Source organism: Carassius auratus, chromosome 17, assembly GCF_003368295.1.
Source record: "Carassius auratus strain Wakin chromosome 17, ASM336829v1, whole genome shotgun sequence".
NCBI lineage: Eukaryota > Metazoa > Chordata > Actinopteri > Cypriniformes > Cyprinidae > Carassius > Carassius auratus.
Genome location: NC_039259.1, coordinates 9,395,752 through 9,406,227, shown reverse-complemented (window position 1 = coordinate 9,406,227; position 10,476 = coordinate 9,395,752). Strand labels below are relative to the sequence as shown.

At 37.3% G+C, this 10,476-nt stretch overlaps 1 protein-coding gene across 2 annotated transcripts; it reads left to right on the top strand.

The window, feature by feature from the left end:
* The first annotated feature begins 492 nt into the window (after positions 1–492).
* add3b (adducin 3 (gamma) b) lies at positions 493–10,476 on the top strand. Of its 2 annotated transcripts, none has more exons than XM_026285647.1 (15): positions 493–681; positions 1,588–1,828; positions 3,497–3,632; positions 3,801–3,952; positions 4,517–4,597; positions 4,751–4,900; positions 5,046–5,189; positions 5,432–5,530; positions 6,671–6,841; positions 6,985–7,245; positions 7,716–7,832; positions 7,921–8,010; positions 8,473–8,590; positions 9,249–9,356; positions 9,473–10,476. In XM_026285647.1, the coding sequence occupies exons 2-15, from the start codon at positions 1,616–1,618 to the stop codon at positions 9,787–9,789; spliced, it is 2,157 nt and encodes a 718-aa protein (XP_026141432.1). In that variant the 5' UTR covers positions 493–681; positions 1,588–1,615; the 3' UTR covers positions 9,790–10,476. The 2 variants fall into 2 exon arrangements, with proteins under 2 accessions (XP_026141432.1, XP_026141431.1); XM_026285646.1 differs by having other exon boundaries at positions 494–681; positions 1,591–1,828.

The following is a 10,476-nucleotide window of genomic DNA, read 5'->3' as shown; positions in this document are numbered from 1 at the left end:
ATCTTAGGAGTTCTAGGTCAGTGTGGTTGCTGAGAGTTTGGAGCTAAACCAACTTTTGTAATGAGGGATAACATCTTAGTGTTTTTTTATGAGAGGAAAAAAGTGATAACATTTAGGTCATTCAATGGGTAAGTGAAGTAAACATTTAATAAATGTTTTACACTCAAACAGATGCAAGCAGGTCTACAAATAAAACCAAAAGCCTCAGGGTCAGTTTATATGTGAGACATAAATACAATAAGCTTTTTATGGGCAATATAGAATATATTATATATACATGCTCATTATTTATGGGTGCTTAAGAGCAAAACTGTTATAAAGTGGCCAAACAAAACAGCCTCAGCAGGGCTGTATAAATGTCTGCGTGTGTGCGTTTGATGTCTAACATCTGGCTCGTATCTTCGCGTTTGTATAAATTCTATCTGTGTATTTTAAAGATAAGGCTCGGGGGGTCGTGGTGGTCCTGTGGGCGGACAGGACCGATCACGTGATCCCCTCACCAAGTTCCCACGCAAAACACATCCTGATGCGCGCAACAGAGTCACGGCTCTAGATGGAAGAAACTGAGACTCGGATGCGTCTTATGTGCTGCTGTTAGTTATTCTGTCTGGAGCCGATTTATATACTTAACATGTTTCCTGCTGCAGTTCTGGGATTACATTTAAACTGAGACCGAGAAAGGTGAGTATTTATTTCTTTATGTGACTAATGCTTAGATGGCAAAGCAAGAGCTTCGCGACTTTTTCAATTAACTTATACGTTATCTTTAAATGAATGAAAATAAATCGGTTTCCATCTTTATGGATATGAAATATTCAGCTTAAATTTGATGTTTAGTTATATAGTGCAGCAGCTATACAATATTAGTGCATCAAAATCTTTTGAACTGCCTATCTAGACAGTATTTCGTTAAATGCGTGCGCAGTTCTGTTGCAAACTGATGCGGAGCGCGCACATGAAGGCCAAAAGTTCTGTGTGACGCCGAAAAAAATTCTGCTCGCACCAATAATACATGTCAATAGTGTTAAGGAATGCAGCTCGCTACGTTTTGAGACAGCAGATTTCTTAAACGCGCGCAGGCGGTGGTTGCGAAACTCGTTTTGGGGAAAATTACTTTTCTTGAGAAGGCAGGGTTCCGATCCGTTACTTGATAGATTGCTCTTATATGTTAAGATACATACCAGACGTGATTCAAAACAATTATACACAGTTAAGCAATAAAAAACTATAATAAACAAAATTAATTCAGGTTCAAAATAAAACCTGTTGGGGTGATTTCGGGCTACCAGGGTGGATAGAGGGGCATTTGATGTGTGAATGTTCTCTGTGGGCTACGTGCTGACATGCATGACTTATATAGGATGTCAGCTGGAGAGCAGACATGCAGGAGTGTGAGAGGGCGTTTATTTGAATGTGTGTGTTTAGACAATTAATTTGTTATCTAAAATGCCCTGACCTTTTCGTATTCATGCAGAAATTGTGAACACAGCTTCAAGTGGATCAGAAAAACATTCTCTCTCTCTCTCTCTCTTTCTCTCTCTCTCTCTCTCTCTTTCTCTCTCTCTCTCTCTCTCTTTCTCTCTGAAGCAGAAGGTTGTGTGTTGTGTGTTTATGTATGAGCGAGGGTGAGTGTGTTGAGATGAGTGCAGGCGATGAAGAGGGCGGTTTGCGCCCATCCAGTCTTAATGTGAAGAAGGTCTACAGCGAGAGCGCAGAAGAACTCCAGTCCCCCGAAGCTCTGAGGAGCAGCGCTATGTCACCTGACCTGAGGCAGGACTTCAACATGATGGAGCAGAGAAAGAGAGTTACACAGATTCTACAGAGTCCAGTGAGTCGTCACTCCCACACACTCGCACCAAAGTGAGAATTCGCATGCTCTTTCTCTCTCTCCCTCCCTTTGCATTTTAAGAGGAGCCCACGCTTATTTGATTGCATAACAACCAACAAGTGGAGATCCGTTGCCAGTAGTAACCATGCACAGATAATCAGAAATACTGGGAGTGGGTGAACTGAATAAAGAATCCGTAATGATTTCTGTGCATCATGTTTGAGGGCCGTAACTCTATAGAGAGGCACATTTCTGAGGCCTTAGATGAAGCTCAGTCTCTTATCTGATTATAGCTTTATCTATTTTTAATATCCATATAATATGCAAAATTTGAAGCTGTATAATCACCAAAACTGCATGACGGTTGTTCATGTCCTGGTTTTGGCCTATTACACAGCTACATATTTCATCTGTTGCAGTCCTGAGGCTTTAAAGGTGGAAGTTCATAGTTTAAACTCTAATTTGAATGATGTGATGACCATAACTTTTGTTTTTAAATCAACATCACTATTTTAAGTTAAAGTTTAAAGCTTATGTCTTCTTATTCTATAACTGGTCAGCATGTTTATTGTATTATTTTAATCACTGTTTTTTCTTCATTAGTGGATTATACTAAATGGTTCTTTGGTGCAGCATATTTGTATGTTAAAGTACAGATATTCATGCTTGAGGCCATACAAGCAGCATGCTTTGTAATTATAAAAAAGCATAAAATGCTGTTTTAAATGTATTAGATTAAGTACGGCTCTCTGCAGGGCATGTCAACTTCTCTGTACTGTTTCACGGCAAAGACACACATGACTGGATGTTTTGTTTACTGAACTTTTCTCTTAAAGCCTGTTTTGTTGTCAGTGATTATTTGATACCATGAAAGAATGAGCTATGAACAAATCAGAAATGTCCTATATTTGAGAACGTTTCACTTAAAATGAAGTACTTTTTTTCTTATGCTCTCAGAGGCTGTATTTACTGCTGAAAAATATCACATTTTGAAATATTATTACTATTTAATATTAATAATGGTTTTCTGTTTTAATATGTTTTCAAATGTAATTTGAACTACAAATCAATGTATTAGAAACACTCTGTACTGCTGAAAAATCAGAGGAATAAACTGCATTTTAAAACGTATTAAAAGAAACATTTTTATTATTATCTGTTGAAAACAGTTTAATATTTTAGCCTTGCCTTACAGGAATTAATTAAAAAAAATAAAAATATCAAAAGAAACATTTCTTATTATTATCAAAGTCTCTTGTCTTTGTTATTATTTGTTGAAAAACAGTGTAGTTTAATATTTTTGTGGAAACCGTGATACATTTTTCCTGTAATATTTTAATCAATTGCAAAGTGTATTGCCGAACAAATTTCACTGACCCCAAACTTTTGACTGTTAGTGTAGATTAAATAAAATCACCAAAATATGGAGTAGCAACTGCAAACAGTTTATGCAAAACTTTTTCTTGAAACTACTTTCCTTGCAATAACAGTTAACCAACTGGTCTTTTAAGTGACTGCCAAAGTCAGTTTGTGTGTTAAATGATCAGAATATTGATTAAATTGATTATTATTTCTTTAAAATAAATGCCTCTTGGTTTGATATTTCGTTTACTAATGCACTGATACACTTGTGTTGATAACATGTTAAAATGTGTGTGTTTGTTGCAGGACTTTAAGGAGGAGCTGGAGTGCATGGTAAAGGAGCAGTGCTCCAAAGGCAGTAACTCCAGTGGTCTCCTCGGTCACCTCACACAACTGATCATCAGCAATACACTTAGCAACACTGGAGTATACAGTCCCAGCAGTGAGTGCACAAACACACACTTTCATTAACACTTTAAACATTCCCATTGAAGAGTATCTGTTGTTGCTATGGTCAACAGATGGCAAGCATGTAATTCTGCATGGTTATCAGAAGCTCAGATCAAGCCAGATATTTATTTTTGTTGTTTGGCTGTGCGTGTGTTTCTAGGTGCAGGGTCAGTTAGTCCAGTGAATGATCTGTGTGGTGTGGAGTGGTTTAATTGTTCTAAAGCTGAGAGGCAGGGCCGCTGTAAACTCGCCTGCTTGTACCGGCTGCTAGACCTATACGGACATACCCACTTCCCAAATACGTATATAACTGTGAGTACTCACATATGTTGCACACTTGGCTTTTTTCTTTGCAGCACACGTTGTTTTTCAAATCCGACCTAGGACTGACTGTGCTCACTGTCATTTTGCATGTAATAAAATTAGATGCTTTTGTTTAAACAACACTGGTTACCATAGCTATGGCTTAAAAGTCCGAACAGTGCAGAGAGACAAGAGAATAGCTGCCATTGTGGAAATAATAGACAGAAATCTGTAAATTCTACTTCAGCTCTGATCTGTCATGACTCACAAACCACTAAACCACAAAAACATCAGATGGATTATTGTCATTGGAGTGGTGCCGTTTTAAAAAGTACTAATACATATTTTTTAGGTCCTAAAATGTAGACTTTAGATACTGAAACATACCTTTAAGGTATTACAATGCATCCTTTAGGTAAAAAGGTGTAGCTTTTGAAAAGGTCCACATCAGCAGAGCTGGTTATGAGGAGCTGGAGCCATGTCTGATACCAATATCTATTATAATGTCTCACTATTCTCTCTCTGTGTTTCTTTCGCTCTCTTCCACTCTTCATCTGTTATTTTCTTCTCCAGCTGCGTATCAGTAAAGAGCAGGATCATATTCTTATTCTTCCTAAAGGACTGTCGTTCTTAGAGGCCACAGCAGCTAGTCTGGTACACGCACCCACACACATCCTGAACATGAATGATCAAGTTGGAAACCCGGACAACTGAATACAGTTACAACATGATATGAAATACGTGGAAGAATATATGAAAGGCATTAAATAATGTTTATCATTCTCTTGTAATGTTTGGTTTTCAAAGGTGAAGGTGAATCTGATTGGTGAGGTGGTTGATCAGGGGGTCACGGCATTACCTGTGGATGTTTTGGGATTCAAACCACATTCTGCAGTGTATTCTGCCCGACCAGATGCCAAATGTGTTATTCATACATACACACCAACTACAGCTGCCGTGAGTAATAACACACATGTCCTGCGGCCCTTTTGGAAGTTTGCTGAGTGTTTCCCAGACCCTTAAAAACCATTGGCACAGACCCAGCATTCATCCTGCCTGTTAAAGTGTAACACACACATTGCAACTTCTGTCTGTCCTGTAGGTCTCTTCTATGAAATGTGGCATCTTACCCATTTCCCATGAAGCTTTGCTGCTGGGGGAGGTGTCTTATTTTAGCTACCATGGTGATTTAGCCAACGAGCAGGAGAAGATGGAGCTTCAGAAAGCTCTTGGTCCCACTGCCAAGGTGACAGTCTGTGAATTCTGCTTCCCGTTGGCATGACTACCATTAGGAGTTCACTATAGTACAGCATGGCAAAGCCTATGTCAAGTGAAAATATGCTTTTTAGAATTTTTTGTTAATAGTTGTTGACTTGTTTTATAGTTGTAGTCGATATAATATCGCTTAGTATTGTATTTCTAGAAATATTTTTAGCATTACTGAATGCTGGATTCAACACACACTGAGGTAATTCTGCTTGGTTTTAGGTTTTGGTCCTGAGGAATCAGGGTTTACTGGCATTTGGAGAGACAACAGAGGAAGCTTTTCATTATCTTTATCACAGCCACCAAGCTTGTGAGATACAGGTACACACACACACATTTAAAACTGAAATACAAACACATGCAAATATATAAACTAATACAAATACATACACTTAATGAAAAAGTAATATATGTACTGGATTAAACTAAAATCTGGAAAACACAGTAAATGGAATGGATTGACAACCAAGCTGCCAATCTTTTTTTTTTTTTAATGAAAGGCCCAGATCATTCCAGCTTTGTTTAAAGGTGACATATAATGAAAATCTGACTTTTACCGTGTTTAAGTGCTATAATTGGATCCCCGGTGGATCTACCAACCCAGAAAATGTGACAAAATGTTTTGGTAAGCTTTTTTCTAACATCTTGTAAAAAAAAAAAAAAAAAAAATGAGCATCAGATTTTGCTTCCCCGTGACTTAGAAAAGGGATTTTATTATAATATTACCGCAATATTATTATGCCGCAAATCATTGTTTTTTCGCAAGCAACAACGGTATACTAGTTTTAACGCCATGGCGAAAGTAGCAAAACATGCTAACTGCTCTGTCTTTGGCTGCACTGAAGAGCACAGAGCACTGTTTAGAGTCCCATCCTCAGAGGAGACAAGAGAGCAGTGGTTTTATTGATTCATTTACTGTATTATTTCACGCTGCTGCCATGCACATCTAATATAAACATGCAGTTTCTTTCCCAGCTGTTTACCTTAGTATACATAACCAACGGTTTTTGTAACTTACATGTGTTTTTAACATAAACTTGTGTGTATCTGACAGTTTAATAGCAGTAGGACATGTAAGATTTTTGTGTAGTAACATTACTCGCATGCCGTGTGACAGTCCCTTACTGTGTGCGGGCTTCGGATATGTGTGCGCTCAGAGAACTGTATATATCAGAAGTTTATTGGTTTAAAACACATGATTTCAGCGCAATAGACTTGATGATCAAAACCAAACAGATATTTTTTGGCAGAATATCTGATGTACAAGCGGTAAAGGCACAGCCTCATTCTGGAAAAGAGGTTTGGGAGCAGCAGCTCATTAGCATTTAAAGAGACATACACAATGAAAAATCACAGACACGTTCTGAGGATATCTTGTAAAAAGGGGCGTAGCAGATCTCCTTTAAACTCTGCCAGTAGATTTGTAGAGCGGTTCAACTTTCTGTCTTTGTTTCTTTTCAGGTTAGCGCTCTGTTATGCGCGGGTGGTGTTGACAACCTGTGCTTGTTAGACAGAACAAGTCTGAAAACTGCTCCCACGAAAAATCCCAGTGGACAAATGCCAGACGGACAGATCAGATGGAGGGTTGGAGAGGCAGAATTCGAGTCACTTATGAGGATGTTAGATAACTTAGTGAGTAGTCTGTGAGCTGATCTATACCAGATTAGTGTTAGCAACATTTAAATGTTGTCTTTACATGCCATTAATCATGTATTATTAAATATTTAACAGTAAAAAAAAAATAGTGATACCTAACATGACACTTGTGTTTCCAGGGTTACAGAACAGGTTACACATACAGGCATCCCATAGTTAAAGAGAAGCCTCGACACAACAACGATGTGGAGATCCCAGCGACCGTCACAGCGGTGGGACTAGAGGAAAACGACGTCCTTCCACAGAGTCCGTTGCATTTCCTGGCACAGAAGCGGGACAGGGAGAGGATACGATGGCTGAACTCACCAAACTGCTACTTGAAAGTCAACGTACCTGAGGAGTCCATCAACGGGACCTGCAGCCCCCGTACAAAAACCATGGTATCCTTGCATATGATCATGCACAAACATATTTGCAAACAACATTGAGGGTTTCACACGGCTGTGAATCAGTATTATCTATACAGTAAATTCACTTCATCAGCTTAATGACTATAAAGTCAGTGTTCAGTGTTGTTAATCAATGATCAGTATGGAAGCATGTTACCCTCTCAGACTAAAAAAACAGTAAGATATGTAACTGAGATATATTAAGTAATAAATAATTACATAATATACACAGATTTATGAAATAAGACAGTCACGACTTTTTTTATTTTTTGAGGGAGAATTATCTTCTCTAGATCAGTCCAGTAGAGTAGAAATATGTATTTTTTCATCTTTCATTAACTTTTATTGTTAAAATATTATTAAATATTAAAAATATAATAATAAAACAATTATTTACCTGTTTTATGTATGTTTAATATTCACTAATATTATTTTTATTCATTATTTTCTTTCCTTTTTAGTGGATGAAGTTAGAAGAGTCAGGGAGCTGCAAAGACACCCCAATAAGGATTGAAGACCCCAACCAGTTTGTCCCACTTAATACTAACCCCAGTGAAGTACTGAAAAAAAGAAATAAGGTATTTTGACAGAGAGAATGAAAATACAGACTGTGTCTACAGATTGTGTTCTGGACACTAAAGCACTGCTTTGTTTGTGCTGGTTTAGATTCGGGAGCAGAACAGAGTAGATCTGATGACAGCTGGACCCAAGTCTCAGCTACTGGCAGACATTGTTATTGACAAGCCTCCTGGACCAGTGCGTAACTACACCAATAAATCCAACACGAACACGAGTACCAGTCAAACTCCCTTTAAAAGCATGCTTTATAACTTTTCTAGAGTAACAATACTTTTGAAAGTTGTGTTAAAAATTAGATGAAACCTCAGTAACATCAGCAACCTAGAAAAAGCTATTGTATTCTATGTAGAGTCTCATGTTATGTGATTTTCACCATGAAATCACCACATGACTCCCTACAATGAGTACAATAGCTGAATTCAACTCATTTTAATCAGTTTTTGGTTTCCTCATCAGTCAAAAATGGTAATTGTGAAATGTATCCTTTTTTCATATTTTAAGCTTAATCTCACAATTACCTTTTTGAATTTTTACTCTAAGGCAGAAACAATTTAGCATGAAGTCCGAAACCAATGTCGTAGCAAAAAATTAAGAAAAAATACACAGTCAGTCAATCCCTTTGTCATTCTTACATTTTAGGCATTCATCTACGAGGATGAGGAGCAAACAGCTGCTCTACCACCTAACCCTTTTAACCAATCAGAGACAGAGATACATGAATACACACAAACTGTGGAGAATAAGAACAGCCAATCAGGTATGTGCACACTCTACATATAAGGACACCGAATGTATCTACCAGCTACCAAAGTTTTGTGGTCAGCTACTGTAGATTATTTATTTGAAAGAAATTTATACTTTTATTCAACAAGGGAAAAAGATTTTTACTTCAAATAAATGCTGTTTCTTTTTATTTTTTATTCATATTCATCAAAGAATCCTGAGACAAATGCAACAAAAACGTTAGGCTGTACAGCTGTTTTCAGCATTGATGATAATAAGAAATGTTTCTTCAACAGCAAATTAGCATATGAAACATAAAAAAACATGTGATGCTGAAGACTGGCGTAATGGAAATTTTAGGTTTGACATCACAGGAATAAATTACATTTTAAAATACAATAAAATCTACAACAGTATGACAACATTACTATTTTTTACGGTATTTTTTATCAATTCGATTCATCCTTGGTGAGCATAAGAGACATAAAAAATAAAAAATCTTCCTGACTTGAAAACTTTGAACAAATACATTTCAGTACATTGCATTTCCTGTAAGCTCCAGTGTATTTCTTCTTTGATCCAGTACATTCTTTCCATCTCAGTGAGATGTTGCTGCCACCCTACCTTCAAACCCTCAAGATAACCACTGCTTTTCATTTGCCTTTTCAAATGATGTTTTCTTGACATACAAGCTCTTCAGTCAGAGGCAGATGAGGAATTCACAGATGGAGAAATGACTACATATGACGGCTCCACCGTGTCCCTGTCAATTTCACCTCTCATGAGCCCTGAAAGAGGAGGTATAGATTCTGTCATATAATCTCACATATCATCACACGATTTGATAACCAAATTAGTTGCAGTTTTATGGTTTTGGGCTGGAAAACCTCATTCTGAAAGGTCTTTTTAATCTCAGACAGTCTTTCAGCTCTGCTGCAGAGCAGCGATGGTGATGACCTGATGCAGGATGATGACCTCACTCTACAGGTCACAGAGCTCAGCATCACTAAAGAGATGCAGGTCTCCATAACAACCACTGTGGCCAACAACATTTCAGTCACCAGCTCTTCAGAAAGTCAGCCAAAGTCACCCAAAAAGAAGAAAAAGAAGTTCCGTACTCCTTCCTTCCTGCGGATGACCAAAAAGAAAGAGAAAAGAGACAAGGAGAAAGGAAAAGAGAAAGAGAAAGAAGAAAAGGAGATTGAAGAAGAAAAGGAATGCAAGAAGGACTGAGTAAATGTTAGACAAGTGACTATGCAGGGGCTTGTGGGTAATGTAGTTTCAGGAGGGCCAAATGTTAAAATGCGATGGCTAGCAGAAACAGGGATATTAACATCAAAGCAATGACTTGTGTCATTGTAAAACATAGTATTTCAACAAATAGCCTAAGAATATCCTCCTACACTTTTATAAACTGTACATAAATGCACATACCATCAGCAGACTGAGTGAAAAATTCTAGTCCATGTTCAGTATCGGAAATCATTGTATTTTGTAGATGAATTGATTTTGTGTGCCAAATTTATCTGGTGACAGTGATTTGTATGAAAGGCTGTATGCAACTGAATTCCTGCGTTTTAGATTAAAGTATTAAAATAATGTTTAAATGGGAAGAAGCCATTCAGTGTGATATGAAGCTTTGATGATTTGCTTGGTTTGTAAATGGAAATGTGGTGGATAAATTATTAATCCAGCAGTAGATTTATTGACTGATTATGTAATAAGCTTTAACCATTATAGGTTAATTTACACTATCGCTGTTACACTATGATTTTTTTTTGTGCTATTATTTTAATAGTGATGTTTTCTTGTTCTCAACAATGTGTTTTTGTCTTCCATGACCGAATACTGCTTTTGTAATTTGCAGTCTCATGGTCGTGTGTAAATGTAACATTTCTGAAATAAAAGTGTGCAACAATT